Raw genomic sequence first — 22,657 nt, forward strand, 5'->3', positions numbered from 1 at the left:
TTTTGCATGTATATTAATGGATGTGTGTATAATATATATATATATATATATATATATATATATATATAATGTATGTGTACAGTTCACTATTATGATATTCAGCACCTATTTGTGTACATGTGTACATGAGATGCTCTGTTTATTAAGTGACAAATGGTATTATCACAGTTAATATACATTTTGCCATGTACAGTATCCTGTCTAGAGTTAACTTAGACAAGAAGTATACTCTGAAACAGGTATCACATATTATATCATTCAAATTGAGATTCTGTTTGTGCATAAAGCATAGGAAGAACAGATATCCTCTATATTTACTCATTCTGCACCTGTTGTGTCTGTTGCTTTCCTAAGGTATGAAAAACACGTGGAACTGGTTTGCTGCAGCAGTTACCTGGTTACAGGAACAATTGCTGCAAAAGAAGCGCCCGGGTAAAAGGATTTACTGGTTATACTGTAAATAATAGTCTCTCTTGTGGACTGAAAGATCCGAGGCTGGCTGTGCAGATTGTGGGACTTACCCAGGGTAAGTAGGACCAAGGTAGCACACCCCCCCAGATATGTACGTACACACACATACCATTGTGTGCAACCGAGCTGACATAGTCAGTAGTGACAAGTGTTCAGCTACTTGCCAAGCCGGCGGAGATGTAAACTAGTACTGCAGCCCTTTTCTTTATTGTACTCCCTTCCAAAGGGGGTCAAGTACCAGCCCCAAAAGTAGATAGGGCTTGGTCACGTAGCATTGGTAGTCCTCCCAGGAGAACCCAATCTCTCAATGGTTAGTATAGACCTTAAACCATTGGCCTAGTTTTTGGTCTCGCCCACATGGGCTCCATGAAACGTAAGTATCGGGGGTCGACTCGGGCCCGCCCTCTAAGCCTGTCTCAGACTAGGACTCTTCTAAATCAGAAGTGGTATGGAGGATTCTGCCTCTCCCTACAGGTATGCCGGGAAGAAACCTCCAGGCACAAGGACATTGTGGATCTGGTGGTGGCAGGTCACCTAGCCTGGGACCTTATCTAATTAGAAACAAACCTGATGGTAAATGAAGACTCGTAGAACTTGGCCATAATTCTCTGCCGCTTGGAAGTATGGTACCGTGGGTATCTGGTGCTTAAGACAGCCGACCAACATCCCAGCCTAACTCATTGCAGGATCATTAGGGCCTTGGAATTTGGGTAGGCCAGCGGCCAGTGCAGTTACAAAGCACTGCTCCCTATGGCATGCCATTGTCTGAGGTTCGGGAGTACAGATATGCGGAAACGCTGTATGCAGCCTCGGTTCATTACCTGTCATTAAACGGTTGCAGGACCATCTGATTGAGGTCCTTCTTTGCCGACACTGAGTTTGTAGAAATTTCCCAAAACCTTCTCCCTATTCAGGTTGGGTCTCATTAGGATCAGAGACTGACATACATTATATATTAGCCCATGGGAGATGAGTGCCCCCTTCCGTGGTATATTTCAAAACAAACTGGCTCAAAGAGTGACTTTGCCGCCATTCCCTTCGGGGCAGTGAGTCTGACAAAGGGTAAGTAGTCCAGAGGCAGGCCCCTTTTGACCAGGGCCATTCATGGGGGGGCAGATACTTTTTTTTCATAAGAGGCACCCGAGTCTTGGCTTCCGGATGCTGTCAAGAGCCTTGGGGTGGATTTTGCTTAGTTCAGTACCATACTATTACACTGGATCCCACAAACTGATCAGCAAGGCTTATTTTGTCGTTATTCCACGATATAGGGCAGAGGAGTTATACTACATCCTCCTTCGGCTTGCCTAGCCAGCTAGGCCGTTAAGTCCCAAGCTTGCTCTACGAGCCCTCATTCTGTATTTTTTCTCGACCTTTGGGTTAGGATCTACTGTGATCTCCGTTCTTTTCAGTTGGTATCTAATATGTCCTTTTTTCTGGAATCAGTCTAGGAATGGGACTTGTACACAGGGAGATGGAAGAAGAGCTTTCTCTGGTCACTCCAGGCACTGACCTGGTATGGCAGTATTCCCAGGACTGGTACCCCATTCTTTGAGTGGGTTACTTCCAAGTAAGGCTGTAACGGTAGGTATGCACCTACGATTTCCACACTCATATCTCAATGGATGTCTGAGGCGGGACCATTTCACAACAGACAAGGCCTTGGCCCTGTGTACATGGAACGCGGTGACACTGAGGGCGGTCTATGAGGCTGGAGAGCAGTGGTCTTTCACCACAGAGGGGATCGGTATCTGACTTCAGGTACCTGATGGTATAGAGTGTTCTACAGATATAAGTTGGACCATAGGGTCACTGCCCCAGCAGGGGACATCGGTCACTTCTTTAAGGGTTCCACTACTTCAGTCTGATAATATCAGGGTCGTGACATATGTCAACTGACTTGGCGGGACCAGGAATGCCAGAAGGCATTAAATTACAGTCTTGGTTCATTGGGTAGACTTTTGTCGCAGCAGTCCCAGCGAGAAAGGAATTTCTCCACGCAGAGCTTCAAACGCTGTGCCAGCAGTGGATTACCCGATATACATCTCAGGGTGTCTTGCCAAGGTCACCAGGACCCAGATTCTATTCAGTACCAGGGCTCCTACGATTGAGGTAGCTGTCATGACCATGCAGGGGAAGTTCCAAATGGGACACCTGCCCCCCCTTCCCCCCCTGTTCAGGACCATTATGGTTGGGTTCAGGGGATTTTCATCCAGAATTTTTGCCAGAAAACATGTGGTTACAACAGTATCACAAGGCACACAGTACTTCGTAGGGGGGGTGTATGCATATCTCGCAACTATTTTTTTTATTTTTTTTTCATGGTCCCCGCGTTCCGCAGATGACTACAGGGAGAGTCTCCGGCTCAGTTCCTGGTGGTTCTGAAGTCTACTTTCCCTCTCGAACTTGCTCTGTTCATTGCAGAGACCTGGAAATGTGCAAGAGTTGCAGACCTCTCCATAGGGTTTCTGCGCACAACTCCAAGGTTCCTTCCCTGGCACCTGGGGGTGGCCTAAGATGTTAGGTATTCATTCCTTACCACCTTCATTGAAATTGAACTCGTGACCCCAGTGCTGTGAGGCAGAAATACTAACTACTAAGCCACCGTGCCTCTTTGGACCTTATCTCAGCGGGTTTTCTTTAATATAGGGTTCATGCCTCCGTCTCAGGTGGTGTGACCGTCCAACATTAGAATGACTGGTTTCTGTTCATATGGTTCCATATGGAGATTGGGAAAGGCTGGCTGCTAAGCAGACCATCGCTATGAGCATTCTGTCCTCTATCCGACAGGCCTTCTCTGTCAAGTCGGCCTGTGTCAAATTGTCTTGGCGCCAATTCCACCCATTCCGTGGAGGTGATCAGGGCTGCACTTAATGGTGTTTTAGCGGATCAACTTGGCCGAGGAGTCATATAGTCCTCTGGCTGTCTTTTCACATATGTAATTTAGTCACTGTTGGCCCTACTAGCGCTTGGTTTTGGCCACAGTGTTGCGTGCCGGGCTTTAAGAGCGGTCCCTCCCTTTAAGGGGCTGCTTTAGAACGTCCCCATGGTAGCAGTGTCCCCCAGATAGGTTGAAAGAGAAAAGAGGATTTCTATACTTGCGATAAGTCCGTTTCTCTGATTCCATCTGGGGACACTGCATTCCCTCCCTTCTGCTATTTGGTCTTCAGTGGTGGTTTCCCCTTCCTTGGGACTTTTGTATTACACTGAGGCTAGAGGGGGTTGCAGAGGGGAGGAATTCTGTCAGCAAGAATTAAACAAATTAACTTAAGTGCTAACTCCAAGCTCCCTACATACAACCCATGGTAGCAGTGTTCCCCAGATGGAATCAGAGAAACGGATTTATCGTAAGTATAAAAATCCTCTTTTCCCTGCATTAGAGACTAACTTGGATTAACCTTCTCTCCATAGCGACTGAGTGACACACATTGAGGCTTAAGTGCGCAAAAATATTTACAAGCACTTTCCTCATCTCCAAATAGAATATGCTGCAATTGTTTCCTTTTTGAATAAATGTGTATACAAATGCCTAAAACTTTAGACATAGCATTGAAAAACATTTTATCATTAATAATTGGAAGTGTTGGGTATCTGTAAACATGAACCTGTGATGCCATGTAGGTCCTGATGATGATCTATAACTTCTCTTCATTTTTAATAGTTGGTCGTGGAGCTAGAGGTTCACAGGTGGATAGCCATAGCAGCAGCAGCTACCACGACAACTGGGATTCAAGAAGCAGTTATACAGACAGAGAACGATATGATAACCGGGAGCAGGGAAGAGATTCTTCATTTGAACATAGACATGGAGATCGAGATCGTCGGGAGCGGGAGAGAGGTAAAAGAACCAGCATATAATTTATATAATTTCTAATGGAGCAGACTTTGATACTGATACCTGATGCATATCTTTGAAAAATGTTGCATAATTTTCTTGGGTATTGGGTAAGATTTGTCCCAGAAAATATTCTTACAATTTTAGCTGCCTGCTTTGTAGGTATGGACATATGTACACTACATGGGCAAAAGTATGTGGACACCCCTTCTAATTTGTGTGTTTGGCCAATTCAGCCACACCCATTGCTTACAGGTGCATAAAATCAAGCATTCAGCTGTGCATTCTCCATAGTCAAATAGTGCCAGTAGAATGGGTCACACTGAAGTCAGTGGAAACTTCTAGGAGCAACAACTGCTCAGCCACAAAGACATAGGACACACAAGTTCAATGAAACAGGACTGTCAAGTGCTGTCGTGTGTAGCGCATAGAAATAGTTTGTCATCTATTGCAACACTCCCTACTGAATTCTAACCTACCTTTGGAAGCAATGTCCGTAGAATAACTATTCAACGGGAGCTCTATGGATTGTTTCCATGGCCAAGCCTCAGATTGCCATGCCCAGTGCCAAACGTCATTAGAATGGCTTAAAGCATACAGCCGCCTCACACTTCAGTCTAGCAGCCTGAATGAATGAATCTGGGTTTGGCAGATGCCAAGAGAACACTTGGTACCTGAATGCATACTGCCAACTATAAAGTTTTGATGGAGGAGGCATAATAGTCTAGGGTTGTTTTTCATGGTTTAGACTGTGCCCCTTAGTTCCATCAAAGGAGTTCTTAATGTTATAGCAAACTGATATTCTAGAGAGTTTTGTACTTACAGCTTTTTGGTTACAATTTAGTGAAGGCCCTTTACTGTTTCACCATGACTGTGCCCCTGAGTACAAAGCGAGGTCCATCAAAAAGTTACTGACCTGAGTCCTGACCTATCAACCCCATCGAACACAGTTGGGACGAATTGGAATGTGAACATAACCTCATTGCAGACCTCTAATGCTTTTGTGCTGAATGGATGCGAATCTCTGAGCCAAAATCTAGGTGAAGGCCTTTACAAAAGAGAGGATCCTGTTAAAGCAGCAAAGGGGGGGGCAACTCCATGTAATATATTGCCCATGATTTTGGAATGAGCTTTTCAGCAGGTACATATCAGTGTGATGGTTGGGAGTCCACATACTTTTTGCCATCTATTAGAGTATGTTGCTTCCCAATTATAATCATGGAATCCTACACAGGTCAGTGATAATTACATCAAACAGCCATATAGAAGCTGGAACAAATGCTGAACCGGCAATAGGATGATAGTTATGTTATTACAAACATACAGTAGGGTAATAAAGCAGCCAGAAAACAACAGATTTGCAACAGCACACACCTCTTACCGTGAGGTGACAGTTAATGTAGATTTGGGCAAAGGCTTGAATCTGTTAGAAATTCTAGGGGCTTAGTCTTGCTTTTGTAGTTCTATATAAAAAATATTTTTTTTAAATAATTCAGTTGTGACTTTTCTTGTCAATTTAAATTTATTTTACTAAAATTATGTATTACAAATTAACGTACTATGTAGTCTTCTTATTTTATAAACACTCCTTTTAAGGCAGAATATTGCTGACTGATTTAAGTTATGATTGTATTTTGGGATAGTTGAGGGTTAACTGAAGATCTCCTAAAGTGTTTGAACTTTTGAACTAAATCTTAATGGTGACAGGTCTAGGTGTTAACCCTTTCACACCCATGCGTCACATATGCCCAGGTGAGGCTTGTCATGACAGACTTAGTTGTTTTTTTTTTCTTTTACTGTAGTTGCTGGTCTGCTTTCCCACCTACAGCCTGTGTACACAGTCAATTCAGCTGACTTCCAGTATGTCTGCGGGAGTTAAGATAGCTTATCAATAGTGTATTGTGTAAGCATTCAGGCATAAAGTCCTTCTCAAGTACAGCAGGCAAGAATGTATAACGCATCCCTGATTTAAATTGACAAATTAGCATGCCGATACTTGGGTAAATGACCATGCAATAGGGAGAATTTGGTTTCATCTCACTTTCGTCATAAATTACTTCCTTTTATCATATTAACATGTACCCTGTTCATCTGCTGAATTCAGTAGTTTTGGCGTGGCAAATGGGGATGAGGGTTAATGTTGCATGCAAAAGTTTGCACCCTGTCGGTCAGCACTTAATGTCATTTTGCAGAAATCACAGATTCAAAATATATCTTGTACCCAACGAACTCCTGCTTTAAGAATTCCCAGTTACTTGCAGAATGGTTTTAGATTAGAGGTGATCTTACGGCTTCTGTGTATGCACTGCTTATCTGAGATCTCCCCACAGATTATAAATATAAACATTAATATTTTTGTACCTGTAAGTTTATTTTGAGGTATATTTTGGATAGTCTTGCTGAAATATACAACCTCTTCATCTTCAATTTTTCCCTTTTTCTGGGCTTTTAAATTAAAGGATTTGTTGACATTTAGTTGAGTCTATTTTTTTACCACCCATACAGGTCTTGTGCAACTTACTGCCACACAACTCCAAAGCTTAATAGATTCATCCCTATGCTTTATTGGCAGGTGTTATTTTCTTCAAATGTATTTTTTGTGGTTATGGACAAAAAGTTGCACTTTTTTGTTTCTTCAATTTCTGGTTTATGTAATTATTTGCATAGTTTAGAGGTTTGCTTTTGTGATGACGTTGTAGGAAATGTTTCCTTCTAGCAACTCTGCTATGCAGATAGTTTTTGTGTACGCACCACTGTACTGTGGAACTATAGATCACTATGCCTGTGCCCGCTAAACCTTTCTACAGGTTGTTTGCAGTGCTATCCATATGTTTTGCATATTTGACCAGTTTACAATGCAGTTAGATCAGCACATTTTTTGGGCTTTCCAGATCTTGCATTGTTTTCAAAGATTTCCATTAACTTCCACTTCTTAATATTCTTACTGTGGAAATTCCAAGCTGGATGAATTTATATATCTCTTTATATCTCCCCCTCCCCTACTTTGTAACGGTTATCATTCTTCAAATCCACAGTCATGTGCTTAGATCAGCACATGGTTGTTGAGAGTTGGTACAACATCCTAAGTGGTAGAAAGGTCATAGTATTTATTCAATTCTGTAGTTGTCTTCACTTGGCTTAATTTAAGGCCTAATAAGTCTAGAGGTTTTGAATCTTTAATACTTTTTTTTAAAAAAAAAATCTTTAATCAATTGTAAGGTTGTCCAAACATGTTCACTTTTATTATTCCTTTTTAACAAATATTTTAAATTTAGCAAATAGTAATTTTGCATGCTTAATGTTGTATCTTGCAGCGGCTGTGTTTATCTCTTTTCTATTAGAGGTTATTTTGACCAGGGAGGCACAAACTCTTGCATACAACTGTATCTGTCAACTTTACAGATTGTAGACTAAAGTGAACTGATTTGTGCACCATATTGGAAACCACTCTGTGTGGTATGATTTGCACATTCCTCCTGGTATTTTATTGATGTCTGCAGTTTACTCCGTACCAAATGTGATTTTTTTTTTTTTTCTTTTTTAAAGCTGGTTAAATATAGACTGCTTTTTAGAGATACTGCTTCTTTCTTCCTTTTTAATACCGTACATTCTGCACATACTTGTATGAAAGCAGAGGGTAGTGGTAAAGAAAGTTTCAGATGCAGCTGCTGCTATGTAAGCTATATAATCCTATGTGCTAGTAGTTCTTTTGACTGTTGCCTCTATAACTTACTGAGCTTGAGAACATAATTCTTATGTCAGTTTGTGATGCTCTTAGACTGAAGGTGAAATCCCCCTTTTTTTTGTTTTTAAAGGAGATGTTGCATGCATGCACAAAATGCATTGTACTTTAAACAGTGCTGATACTGTGAAATCAGGAGTAGCGCTGTGTCAGAAGGGTTCATTTTACTCCCTTGTTTTTCCTTTTTTTTTTTTTGGTGTGCCTGTATTGCAAAGTGCTCTTATCTGGAAACTTTAAGGCAAAACTTGTACTTGTTGCATAGAACAGAATTTCTGTGGTTCCATACACTTTTGAATGATGCAAAGGGAGCACCATTACTTGAAGCTCAATTTCACCCAATTGTGTTGTACCCATTATGTCTGGAATATGGTTCTGTCTGCTCCATAAATTTGACAGTGCAGTTATTTTCATACCTATTAAAACTTGACATTCAAAACCCTACATTGTTTTTTGGAAATGCACTAGTTTCTACTTTGCATTTGCTACAAATTACATAGAATTGAGTACATTTTACTCACCAGCCTAGTTAGAGTAGGTTTCTATAGAGGGCTCTGTGCTTGGGAGTAAGACACTAAATTCTAACAACCTGTCTTGCCTGCTCCCTCCTTTCTATGCTCAATGGATGGAGGACAATCACTTTTTTAACAGTGTCTACGGATTAGGGCACTTTTTAAATTTTGGTTCTTTTCATTTTTCTTTTCTTTCATTTCTGTTCTTACAACTAGCAGTGTTCACAGAAATAAGCACCTCAGACAAGAGCGGGGAGGACTGCGACGGTGGCTATATGCCGCCCCTCGCTCTCCAATTCTTGCTGCCCGGCCAGAGAGTCACCCGGTCGCAGAAACACAGCGACTGGGGACCCGGACGCTGCACCAGGCCATCTGCAGGGGGTGTTAAAGACTGGAAGAAGGCTGTAGCGGTGACAGCTCCCGCCAGAGTCTTGAATGGGAAGGAAAAGCTGCCATGTTGGGGTTGGCATCGAGGAGGAGGAGGTGTTTCTTCTCTGGTGGGTGGCACCTCCCCTCTTGCTGGGATTTTTGACAAGGAAAACCCACTAATTGACACTGCTCACTTTCCTCTGCGGTGCCTGATCCATTCTTGTACCTTAGGGAAAGGTGTTTTGTTTTTGAAGTACCCTTCCATCATAGGGCAATCTCTAAGGCAGAAAGACTTAGAGGTGTTTCCCTATAATGGAAGAACAGGCATTTTATTCCAAATAGTGTGTAGAACGTTATTTATCACATGTTTCTATTTTAATCTATACTGTTTCCATAGTTTTACAATGCACGCACTGGATTTTGAGTCTAATGCATGAATGGTATTAATAATAATAATATATCATCAAGTCCCGAGCTTCCATTTAGTGTTTACATTTTAGTTGCAACATATTTAATATATTGAAATGTATAATTTGGAATTTTTACCTGTAGAGAATAGAAGAATACGGCATAGAAGAAACACACTGTAAAAATTTGCATTTTCTAGTGTTGAGTTTAGGAATCTGATTTGCAGATAACCTAGTTATGGCCATTTAGTTGGGAGAGTTGTTTCTATGCATGTCCCTCAATGACAATGATGTAAGTAGATCTCTGATTACACAAATTTCCCTTATGGCAATCATCAACACTGCATTTATTTATTTTTTCATTGACAGATCAAAGACCCACATCTCCAGCACAGCATCGTGGAAGGAATGACGATGAACGCGAAGAAAGGAGAGATGAGCGTAGAGTGGACCGGTCAGATGATAGGAGGGATGACAGAGTCAGAGAGCGTGAGCGAGAACGGGAGAGAGAGCGTGAAAGAGAACAACGTGAAAGGGAGAGGGAAAAAGAGCGAGAGTCTGAAAGAGAGAGAGTTCGTGAACGGGAGAGAGAAAAAGAAAGAGAACGAGAGCGTGAAAGGGAGAGGGAAAGAGAAGAGCGAGACAGGGAGCGTGAGCGGGAGCGCGAAAGAGAGCGTGAGCGTGAAAGAGAGCGAGAGCGTGAGCGGGGTAGAGACAGAGAGCGAGAACGTCCAAGAGACTGGGAGGAAAAAGACAAAGCAAGAGAAGATCGTAGAGACAAAAGGGAGGATGTACGGGAAGAAAGAAATCCAAAAGAACTACAGGACGATAGGAAAGCCAAGTCAGTATTGTACTTTTGCCTTTAATCCTTAAGCCAATAATGAATTACCCAATTCAAATGTAATATTCTGCATTGCTTGCTCAATCACAGGAGACCACAGTAACGTAATAGAATATGCAACATATAAAGTTGTAAAATGACCCTGTATAGAATGCTTTGCCAATGTGATATGAAATTATTAGTGACACTGGGATGTAATGAAAGAAAATATAGCTGATCAAACTGGTATGGTGGAAGATCAATATTTAGTAATGCATATAAAAGTATGAATAGGGGACAGGCGGTGTCTTTTTAGAAATAGAAGGGTCTGTACTTATGTAACAGTTTTCTGATTACATTTTTTGATCCACTCTGCAGAGTTTAAATTGACTCCTAAGCTATCTTTTCTGTCTCTACTATTTAACCTAGTGGTTACCATACTGTGCTCCATGGCAATCTCACAGTGGTGTGTGCTGTGGCCAGGGCCAGTGGTAAACAAGGCGGGGGACTACTTAGTAATTATTTTGGCTTAGGGTGCCTTAAACTGAGAGTTTGGAATCCACTGCTTTATTTAACATCTTTACCAAATCCTCCTTGTGAAATTCATTTTACACTGTAACAGCTTTTGACATGGCCTAATGTTATAGCAGGTGTTATATAGTTGTTGAGGTTCATATTACTCAGTTGTTTCTAAATTCTAATTGTTTTCATCCAGCAGATGGCAAAACCAGCCGTGGGACCCAATAAATAGCTATTTGATTAATCCTTAAATTCACACCAGTACTATTTTATAATAGAAAATACTATTTCTAGTGCAAGGAATTCAAACTTTTTTTTTTTTCCTCTTTCCTACCATTGGGGGACACTGCAGGACACTGGGGTATAGTAGGTGGGACTAGGAGTCTAGGCACTTATCAAACTTGTTTGTTCTCCACACTCCTCCCTTACTATGACCCTCTTCTCCAGCTCAGACCTCAGTTTTTGCTAAGAGCCTAGGAGATAGGTCACTTTGGTATAGGCTCATGCCTATATTTTAATTAGATTTAGGTTTTCATGTTTTTGTTTTATTTTACTTTCCTTTAAAGGTGCAGCGCAGGGATCGAACTCAAGACACAGAGAAGTGAATAGCCTGTCTGCTTCCTTCACTCTGGGTCCCTGTGGAGGTGGGAGCAGCAGCCTTTACAGTTCACTCACCCCTAGCAACATTGCTGGCAGCCTGTCCTTCCCCTAGAAATGAGCAAGAGAGGCACGTAATATGTCTGCCATAACAGGCAGCATTTATTTAGGAAGCGTTAAAGCACATAGGACGGCCATATAGTTGGCCGAGGACACATTCTCTAGTCGGACGGGAGTGAAGCTGAATCAGCCTCTCTTCCCAGCTCGATGGACCTGCCGGAATGTCCCCCCTGCCCCCTAGACAACGAGCATAGGGGGGACAGTGAAGCGATCGCACTCAATAGTAGGCGATTGGCTCGCTATTGCTCACGCAGCCTTGGCACACTAATTTACTGCGGTTGACGCACATTTCATAACCGACGGCCATACATAGTACGCGCTGTTCGGAATTACATGGAGGCGGCCATGTTGGGGATGAACTGAGGGCGGAACTCCTCCTCCTCCCTTTCAGCTTTCTTGTGCGGACGACAGCCATTTCTTGAGACTGGGACACAAGACACATTGTGCTGAATGTTGTTGCTGCTCCACCTTCTCCTATGCCGCTCCACCTTCTCCTATGCCGCTCCACCTTCTCCTATGCCGCTACCTCTTTATTGTATTTACTAGTTAGGCTTCTGAAACAAAGTTTAAACTGTATTATTCTGTATTTACACATACACCAGGTCTGTTTTTCAGAATCTAGGGATTTATTGTCTAATTCTTATGAATACCTTGTGTATAGACTTGGTAACTTCCTAATATACAGAGAGCATTTATCTAATATTCAGACATTTGAAAAAAAAAAAAAAGACAAATTTATTATATTATTTGATTTTGTGATTGTTTATTTACAATTCCTAAGGGGCTGTCCAAAAATAAGGGACCCTCTGCTACGTCTATGCTGTATTACACAGGTGCCAAATGTAATTCTAAATTTTGACAGTTTTCCTAATATGCATTACGTGTGAAAGTGGACTTCCAGGGGTAAAAGTCCCACTGGTACATCTGCACTGCATTATATATGTACCCAAATGATGTGATACGGTCTTATTCTGTCACTCTTTGCCTAGCATTGCCTTATGTGTCTTACGGACCTGCTGGTATGTCTGAGCTGCATTATATATGTGCAGAATGTAATTTTTATCTTTTGTGCAGCCCTAGCCTGCATGCTATGGGTCTGTGAACAGGGTGCTCCCACTTCGCTGTCGGCCGCTCTGGAGGAGCAGTCTGGCCTAAATCACTGGCAGCGTTAATGGTCGAACTCACTAAGGTGATGTTTTAGTCCGGAAAGGTACGCGAGTATCCCTTTTCCCATGCTTCTACACACTATCAGCCCGCACAGATCACATCTGTGACAGTCACATCTTCCGAGACAGAAGCGGCATGCCTCTCTCCCAGTCTGAGTCCACCCAGACAGAGACATATTTGCTCACCATCTCACAGGGATAAGCATAATTGTGTTTTTCAAAGTTGTTCACAGTCAGGATCAGGGATATAGGGTTCATTCCTTGGTATAGGCTGGCTAGTTAAATCATGATTTAGAGTCTAAAACATCTGACTGCACATCCACTCACAGGGTGGATAATCTCAGCATAAGCATTAGACACATTTTAACCTTTGCAGAATATTTAGGAGACCATCTCCTCATAGGATGAGAATAGTGTCTGACCTTTGGCACGAGCCAATTGAAAATCTGCCCAGCCTATTGTTTATCTCTCTTCTCTCCCGGCAGAGAAAATAGATGGAAAGGAACCCCTGGGGTTGACGACCCTATTGCTTGTATGTTCAATTATTCTGCTGTCCCTACACAGGGCATGCGTCCATAGAAAGTTTACTTCTCTGTGGGTCTCTCTCTAATAAGTAGTGTATCCAGCCCATTACTCGACTTCAGTGACGCCAAGCAGTTTGTTCACACCTAACAGGGTCATAGCTTGGTTTCAAAAAGCCATCCAGCTATGGTCAGAGCAGTTAGCCAGAAGCGTCCACAAAGACGTTTCAAAAATGGAACCTCTGACTTTTTGCAGAATTACAGACTGGTATCCAGGGGCCACTGAAGATAGGAGTTCCTCTCAGCTCCACCAGGCCACGACAAGGACGGTCTCAATCCTTTCGTTGCTTTTTTTTTTTTCTGCAGTCGGGGTGCCACATTGCATGGTCACTCCTCGCCTCCCAGAGGAGCATATAGTACATGTGCTGTTAGTTAATTAGGGAACCTGTAGGCTTGGTGACATTGGTGAGGTTGGGGAAATTTATACCAACCTCCTCCTGGCCAGCAGTTAGCCTGGTTCTTCCATCCCATTTAAACTTGCAGTCTCTCAACAGCCAGGCCTGCATTATCTCGTTTCGAATGTAGTCACTACGCACAGTCATTGCAGGCAGTGAACAAAGAGAGTTTCTGACCTCAGTAGACATCAAGAAGGTCTTCTTTCGTGAACCTTTCTGGAAGGGCCACCGGTGTGTCTTTCACTTTGGCTGTACAGAAGTTTCAGTTCCGGCTCACGGCCCTGCCCTTTGTTAACTGGACACTCCGCCTCTGTTTTCTGAGGTTATGGCTACTGCGCCCTCGGTAAGTCATGATAATACACTGTCTGTACGACCTTTTTTACAAAGTCTCTATCATTTATCTCTTAAAACCGGATCTCCATCCAGTTTCTAAAAGCGCAAGACTGAGTTCGGAACCTACCCAGGTTCTCACTCATTCTACAACAGTAGATGTGGTTTTTTTATGCCTCCTCTTCTATACTGTGACCCACGGGGTCTCCCTAACGGAGGACAGTGTCCTCTAACGTCAGAGCAGAACCTGGATGCTCCTGGCGCGGAAAAAAGTTTCTCTTCCCAGTTGCATGAAGTTTCTGGAAACCAGGGTACCAATGGTCCAGGCAGTCACGTTTGCACTCTCCTCTCCCGACATCCCCAGAGGAAGATTCTCCCCAAAAAAAGAGACTGGTTTCCATGTTATTGGACACGCAGATCATCTCTGTCCTAAGCCACTCTGATTTCCTTCACGTGGTGGTTAACCTAAAACAGTCAGGAGTGAGGTCAGTTGTTCACCAGGACCTGAACCCTGGTCACGACAGGCGCTAGTCTGTTAGGTTGAGGTGCATTAATAGGATCCTTAAGGTTCCAGGGTCTTTTGGTCCTCCCAAGAGAACTGTTCTTTCAAATTTAGAGCTCACAGGTGCACAGGGCTTTGCGCCAGACCCTGCTGTTTTTGATCAGAAAACCTCTAGACATTCTGTCAAATAATGCCACGGCTGTAGCATCAAGAGGGGAACATGCGGCTCAACAGCAATGTAAGAGTCGACCAGGTTATAGCCGGAGTGGTGTGTCATGTTCTCCCATTCTATTGACGTGAATAAGTGGGAGGCCAAGAGTCTAAACAGGCTGGCGGCTAACCAGGGAGAAGGGTCTCTCCACGGAGACGTCTTCTGGTGAAGTCTTGGGGCACTCCGTACTTGGCCCCTAGGGCGTCTATACTCATTTACTCAAGTTTCCCTCAGTTGGAATTTTCTATGCCAAGATGTTTCCCTGAAACTTCGGAATGTTGTGCTTGTCACTTCCACGTCCCATGTTCTCGTGGGTGCTAAGAAGTTTCTAAAAGGGACGCCTCGCAGAGCATGGCTCTTACATTCCACGGCTGGTAGCGCCGCCGCCCTTCTGCCTACCAATGCGGTCAGATCTTATAGTTCAGGGGCCTCTTCTGCCACTTTTTAGATCATCTAGCTAGACGCCGTGACGTTGGAAACCCAGATTTCTTTCATCCAGTCTGGGGGACACTGCTTACCATGGGTTGTGGAGGGAGCTTGGGGGAGTTGGCACCTAACTAGTTAAGTTTTAGTACTGCCGACAGACCCCTCCCCTCTACAATCCCCCTGGACTCTTCAGTTTTTTTCAGGTGCCCTGCAGTTGGGCAGCGTTTTTTATAGCTAGTGTAATCTTAAAAATTTTTATTTCTTTCTTTTACTTTTTATTATCCTTCTTACTGGTGACAGTGCTGGAGTGTGTTCTATGAGAGAGAACACACTCACAGCCAGCAGCGCAGGCATTCTCTTGTCAGATGGGAGCCAGAGGCTCTCACTGACAGGGAAACTTTTTCTGAAAGGGTGCCTAAACTGAGGAGTGACAAGCGGTCTCATGGACCGCTGCACTCCTCCAGCCTCCCCGATAACCGGCGCTGCCATGACAGGCATAGAGTGCCGGTTATCGGATCTGCAAGTAGCCGCGGCCATCTTGGAATTCGGGCCAGCAGCGCTACGGAGAAGAGGAGGAAGGGGGCTATACCACGGTTCCCCCCTCATGCATAGGAGGAGGGCGCCGGGTATGTCGCTGCGGAGACCTCCTGTATTTTTTTCAACGATTGGAGCTATTGAAGGGGGGGGGGAGCTAATACATAGTTCGCTCCTCCTTCCACAGAGAGATGGTATATCCCAGTCTTCTGGCGCCAAAGGAAGCCCGGGAAGAGAGATCAGAGCTGAGGGAGCAGACACTGGACAGACTGCCGTGGACTTCTCTCCCTTATGGCCCTGGGCTAAGTATTGCCTTTAAACACACATATTGTTTATTTTCTGTGGAAAAAAAGTAGGCTGTAAGGTTTACATTATAGTCTCCTGCTTGCCTACAAAACAATTGGTGTTTAATTATTGCAAGTACAACTTTTATTATACAGATTAGTTGTTTCTTGTTATACAATTTGTTTTCTGCATACATATCTCTCTCTATTCTCTCTGTTACACAGCTAGATTAACCCTTTAATCTGTGTGTTTGGTGTGCCTTCCTTTATAAAAAATGACAGATAAGGGAAAGGGCCCTATTGCAAAATATTTTACTTGCTCAAAATGTCAAGTTAAATTACTGTGTGGGCAGGGGGACCCTAAATTGGCCCTCTGTTCTGCCTGTGATGCAGGGGCTTCCACTGTGCGGACTCATCAGCCCACAGCCCCTCTGACGGAGGAGCCGGCCTGGGTGGCCTCCCTGACACAGTCGGTTTCCTCCTTAGCTCAGATGGTATTACAATCTAACCAATTGCTATCTAATATGGCTACTTCGGTGGCTTCTAGTAATAGCACTCAGCTGGCCCTCCCTGTTACCACAGGGTCTATTGGAGCGTCCTTACCAGGACCTTCCTCTTCTTTTTCTGACCAAAACACTTTCTTCACAGAAGCGACATGGTCCACAGCTTTCCTTAAATGTTTAAATAAGCTTAACTTGTTGCTTGAGTCCCCAAACATCCCGTACGCTAAAAGGAAGAGACCTAGATCGAATAACCCTATCATGGTCCTTTCAGATTCTGAGGAATCTTCTGAGGATGAGGGGGCAGTGTATTCCGATTCTGACCAAGTTCAGTCTTCGGAACAGGAGGATAGTTCTAGAAACCAATTTGTTAATGATTTGGTTTTTTGCAGTTAGACAAGCGTTAGACCTCCCAGAACCGGAGGATCCTACGCCTAGAGACAGAATTCTGTTCAAGATAGCCAAAAGAAAGGCTTGCCGTTTTCCCCCTTCTCGTAGATATTGCTGAAGCAGCATGGAAACAACCTGAGAAGAGGTTCTCAGTTCCCAAAAGATTCTCCTCCTTGTACCCCTTACAGGAGGAGGAGGTAATTCGTTGGGAAAGTATCCCAAAAGTAGATGTGCCTATTGCACGTTTAACAAAACACACCTTACTTCCAGCTCCTGGTTCAGCGTCCCTTCCGGATGCCAATGACCGGAAGATTGAATCCCAACTGAAGTCTATCTTTGCGGCTGCAGGTTCGTCCTTTAGACCCACATTCGCTTCAGCTTGGGTGGCTAGAGCCATGGAAGTATGGGCAGACCAGCTGGCAGAGGCCTTACAGGGTTCTGTATTACTCCCCTTGGCCTTACACTTAAAAGAGGCATCGGGGTACATTTATGAGGCGGCTCAAAATTCAGCGGCTGTCTCCTCCTCTATACAGGCTGCATCCGTTTCAGCTAGAAGAACTCTATGGCTGAAATCCTGGGAAGGAGATGCAGAATCAAAAAAATCTGTTGAAATCATTCCTTTTTCAGCAGCAGGTTTGTTTGGACCGGAATTAGATACCTTAATATCCCAGGCTACGGGGGGCAAGAGTACTTCCTTGCCGATTTTCCCAGGTAGAAGCAAAAAACCCCGGTTCAGCTCCTTCCGTCAGCCCTTTCGAGGATCCTCCTTGTCCAGAGGACAGTCGTTTAGGGGTAAACAGCCAAATGCCCGAGGCTCCTCCTCTAGAGGAAGATCCTCTTTTTCGGCCAGATGCCAGGCCTCCAGGACTCAGGAGAAGCCTGCGTCCTGACGACCACTTGGTTCCCCGGGGGGAAACCCCAGTGGGAGGTCGTCTGTCTCTTTTTCTTCAACAGTGGACAGAGTCCTCCCAGGACCCCTGGATTCGAGGCATTATATCAGGGGGATACAGGATAGACCTGCTGGGTCCCAGACCCCATTGGTTCTTCGTAACCCCCCTACCCCGAGATCCATCCAGAAGACAAGCAATACAGGATTGTGTCGCTTTTCTTGTCTCTCAGAAGGTTATCTGCAGGGTTCCAGAATTCCAAAAGACACAGGGTTTTTATTCAAACCTGTTCCTTGTGAAGAAGCCGCACGGCTCCTTCCGACCCATTTTAAACCTAAAGTCACTCAATGTACACCTAAGGGTAGACAGATTTCGGATGGAATCTCTGAGGTCGGTCATAAACGGATTGGAGAAGGATCAATTTATGGCTTCCATAGACATAAAAGATGCATACCTCCACATTCCCATTTGGAAGGGCCATCAGTCCCTCCTCAGATTCACTGTAGGACCCTCCCATTATCAGTTCCGGGCCCTCCCCTTCGGCCTCTCCACAGCACCGAGGGTTTTCACAAAAGTCATGTCGGTTATGGCAGCTCGTCTGCACCTTCTGGGCATTCAGGTCGTGCCTTATCTGGACGACCTGCTCTTCAAGTCCTCCTCAGAGAGTTGTTTGCGTTATCACTTATCCCTTGCCTTGGCGATTCTCAGGAGCCACGGATGGCTCATCAACTTGAAGAAATCTCAGATGGTCCCGTGTCAGCGCATGGTTTTCTTGGGCCTCATCACGGACACCAGCCAACAAAAGGTGTTCCTGCCTGTCGAAAAGGCCACCTCAATTCAGAGTATAACCTCCCAGGTCTTGTCCTCTCCCAGACCCTCAATCCATTTGTGCATGCGGTTGCTGGGAAAGATGGTGGCCTCCTTCGAGACCATTCCCTTTGCTCGAGCCCGCTCTCGCTGTTTTCAGTGGGATCTGTTAACAAAGTGGTCAGGATCCCACCTACATCTGGACCTACAGAAGATCTCTCTATCCCCGAGGTCCAGGGATCCCTCCAGTGGTGGCTGATTCAGGATCACTTAACAGTGGGCAGATCCTTCTCTCCGGGGGCGTGGGTCATAGCAACGACAGACGCCAGCCTGAAAGGTTGGGGGGCGGTAATCCTTCACCTCCGGCTTCAAGGCCTTTGGTCGGTTCAGGAATCATCCCTATCCATAAATGTGTTGGAACTGAAGGCTATTCTCCTAGCCCTCAAAGGAGGACAATCCCTCCTCCAGGGCCACCCTGTCAGAATTCAATCCGACAATGCCACGGCTGTAGCATATGTCAACAGACAAGGAGGAACCAGGAGTGCAGCAGCAATGAAAATTGCAGCCCAGATTTTGTCTTGGGCAGAACTTCATGTTCCGGCAATATCGGCTGTATTCATTCCAGGAATACGCAACTGGGAAGCAGACTATCTCAGTCGCAACCAGATGATGCCGGGGGAGTGGTCTCTGCATCCGGAAGTGTTTCAGTCCCTGGTGGGGCCTTCCGGACATAGATCTCATGGCCTCCAGACACAACAGGAAGGTTCCCAGGTTTTGCGCAAGGTCAAGAGACCCCTTAGCCGTGGCAATAGACGTCATGACCATGCCATGGGAGTTCAGGATGGGGTACCTATTTCCTCCTATCTCCATGCTTCCTCGCATCCTCAGACGGGTCAGGCAGGGGGGTCTACCAGTAATTCTAGTAGCTCCCTCATGGCCGCGCCGAGTCTGGTACGCGGACATAATCTCCATGGCAGAAGGACCAGGGTTCCGTCTTCCATCTCGAGACGACCTTCTCCTTCAGGGTCCATTCCTACACCAGAATTTACCTCAGCTCAGTTTAACGGCATGGCTGTTGAAGCCAGCCTCTGGAGAGCTAGAGGTTTCTCTCCAGATGTGGTGAACACCCTCATGCGAGCCAGAAAACCAGTTTCAGCTCGCATCTATCACAGGATTTGGAGAGCTTATATTAGATGGTGCGAAAGTAGGACTTGCCACTCATCCTCCTTTCGCCTCACTCGCTTGTTAGCGTTCCTTCAGGATGGCCTGGAGGCAGGTCTCAGGTTAGGTTCCCTAAAGGTCCAGGTATCGGCACTTTCGTTTTTTTTCCATAAGAAATTAGCCGATTTACCGGATATTCGGACTTTTCTCCAGGGAGTACTGCATATTCAGCCTCCCTATGTTCCGCCGACAGCACCATGGGATCTCAATCTGGTACTGGAAATGCTTAAAGGGCCTCCTTTTGAGCACTTGCGTGTGTCAGAATTAAAGTGGTTGACCTGGAAGGTCCTCTTTCTTTTAGCTATCGCTTCTGCTCGAAGAGTTTCGGAATTAGGAGCCTTGTCCTGTCGGGAACCATATTTGGTTTTCCACGAGGACAGAGCGGTCCTAAGAACCCTTCCTTCCTTCGTTCCGAAGGTAGTTTCGGCTTTTCACCTTAACCAAGACATTGTAGTCCCGGCCTTTTCATCCTCTTCCCAATCTGATCTCCAGACTGGAAAAGTTGGATGTGGTTAGGGCTCTGCGCATCTATGTAAAAAGAACTTCACAAATTAGACGTACAGATTCTTTGTTTGTCCTCTATGATGCTAATAAGAGAGGCTGGCCAGCCTCAAAACAGTCCATCGCTAGATGGATTACGGCAACGATTAGACATGCTTACATAAAGGCTAACCGTCCTGTGCCAGAGAGACTTACGGCCCATTCCACCAGATCGGTAGGGGCGTCGTGGGCAGCGAGAAATGGGGCTTCTGCGGACCAGCTTTGCAGAGCAGCCACCTGGTCCTCTGTCCACACGTTTACAAAATTTTACCAATTTAATGTATTTGCATCTACGGATGCAGATTTCGCTCGTAATGCTTTGCGAGCGGGATTTTCAGAGTAGTCCCACCCTTAGGGGGCTGCTTTAGAACATCCCCATGGTAAGCAGTGTCCCCCAGACTGGATGAAAGAGAAAAGAGGATTTATGTACTTACGTTAAATCCGTTTCTCTGATTCCGTCTGGGGGACACTGCGATCCCTCCCTTCTTATGTTCTTCTGTGTGCTCTTGTTTGACTGGCCTTACTCCTAGGGCTTTTTAATAAACTGAAGAGTCCAGGGGGATTGTAGAGGGGAGGGGTCTGTCGGCAGTACTAAAACTTAACTAGTTAGGTGCCAACTCCCCCAAGCTCCCTCCACAACCCATGGTAAGCAGTGTCCCCCAGACGGAATCAGAGAAACGGATTTAACGTAAGTACATAAATCCTCTTTTTTGGGCCAGAGGTTCTTCACAGTGGGCTTGTTGGTACCTTCAATATAGCTCATAGGGCATCTTCCTCAGCCGTTCTCTTTGGGCTGGAAACGGTACAGCGTGTGATGTGAATCCCAGGGTTCTTCCTGTGCTGGCTCTCCTTGTTTTCATTTCGCGAGCTGGCTCCAATATGGGACTCTGCTTTGGTTCCCTCTAAGTGCACTTTCAAGTGCTCTCAATCTACTTCAGCGTTGGTTGGCAGGTTCAAGGGAGCTTGTCTTTCTTCAGGGGGGTTCTTCAGGTTCAGCTCCCCTTTGGTGGGTCAGGTGAAGCCATGGAATCTAGGTCTCGTCATCAGAGCACTTGCTTCGCCACTTTTGACCCGCTGATTCTGTGATATGTTATCTCATAGTAGGGGTGCTCCTTTGAATACCGCCTCTGTTCACAGGGGTTCTGTGCCGGATGTGTGTATTGCACGCCCACATTTTACTCCTCCAGGAGGATAGAGTGGTGTGTCGCACCAGGCATTATTAATTCACAGGTTACTGTCTGCATCCCACTTGACTCAGTGGTTTTGTGCTCTTGACCGCAAGGTCTCTGTCCATGAGACTAATGTCCTCTTCATCCTTTCAAGCACTCAATAGTGGGGTTGCCCAGTTTCCAAACAGCCTCTTGCCCGCTGTATCACTTTCACCATTCTGTTGGATTCTGTGACTTTTAGAGCAGACTCTCCAGGGGGGTTGGCTCTTCTTGGTCGGCACAACAGGGTGCTTGAATAGAGCAGTTGCGCAGTATGACAACGTTTAACCCCTTCTGCAGAGTTTCTGGGTTGCATGGCTTTGCATCCACTGATGCGAGTTTTGGGCGCAAAATATTACGTGCAGCCGTTCCAGAGCAATCCCCCCTTAGAGGCTGCTTTAGTATGTCTCGCAGTGTCCCCCAATGGTAAGAAAGAGAAAAGAAGATTTTTACTCACAGTAAAATCCGTTTCTCTTACTCCATTGGGGGGCACTGCGCACCCTCCCTTGCTCTGAAAGCAGTGCTGTTGTGGGTGCTATTTTCTGAATTGTTTTTCCTTTCTTCCTGGCTTGGTTATACAAAACTAAGGTCTGAGCTGGAGAGGAGGGGCATAGTAGGGGAGGAGTGTGGAGAACAAACAAGTTTGATAAGTGCCTAGACTCCTAGTCCTATGTCTCGCAGTGTCCCCCAATAGAGTAAGAGAAATCGATTTTACGGTAAAAATCCTCCTTTTTTTTTTTTAAACCCAGTAAATGAATATGCTATAATCACTGCCCATATTTGGGAATGCCATAATTTTAGCCACAAGAAAAATCCCCAGTGTATGCTCCATTGTCTGTGCTATGGCCAGGAGTGGGGAGTTTGGAAAATTAAAATAAATAATATAATTATAACCCAGTAAGCAGAAAATTGAGTTTTGTGGGCATGAGCAAACAAGGATAACATATCTTGTATGTGTATTCCCTGTACTAGAACAGCTTTAGGTTACAGTGATATATAACAGTATAACCATATAACAGTGGTAATTATAATCCCTGAAAATAATGATCTCTGCGGCATTTATTTGAGATGATTTGTAAGAAGTATTGTATTTTTACATAGCCTTTATAGATGTTCTAAAAAATTGTCAAATTATGCATAGAGAAACAAATGCTTATTCAATTCAAATAAGCGCGACACCTTACTGTATAATGTCAAGCTAAGGACCTGGGTGGGTAACTGATGGATCTGTTCTAAAATGTATTATCCCTCTTTGGCTAGAATTGCATTTACTTTTACTGTCCCTCAAG

General features: G+C 44.7%; 1 protein-coding gene and 1 non-coding gene across 6 annotated transcripts in view; both read left to right on the forward strand.

The window, feature by feature from the left end:
* ZC3H13 (zinc finger CCCH-type containing 13) overlaps positions 1 to 22,657 on the forward strand; it is a 77,105-nt gene that overhangs the window by 34,783 nt on the left and 19,665 nt on the right. For all 5 annotated transcript variants that reach the window (XM_075199724.1, XM_075199725.1, XM_075199728.1 and 2 more), the window contains 2 exons: positions 4,130 to 4,306; positions 9,700 to 10,171. In XM_075199724.1, the coding sequence (XP_075055825.1) occupies positions 4,130 to 4,306; positions 9,700 to 10,171 (649 nt within the window). The remainder of the gene's footprint in view (positions 1 to 4,129; positions 4,307 to 9,699; positions 10,172 to 22,657) is intronic.
* LOC142142026 (U2 spliceosomal RNA) lies at positions 1,829 to 2,018 on the forward strand. The gene has a single exon (XR_012688983.1). It is a non-coding gene; the product is annotated as a U2 spliceosomal RNA (small nuclear RNA).

This window comes from Mixophyes fleayi, chromosome 2 (genome assembly GCF_038048845.1).
Source record: "Mixophyes fleayi isolate aMixFle1 chromosome 2, aMixFle1.hap1, whole genome shotgun sequence".
In the NCBI taxonomy this organism is placed as follows: Eukaryota; Metazoa; Chordata; class Amphibia; order Anura; family Limnodynastidae; genus Mixophyes; species Mixophyes fleayi.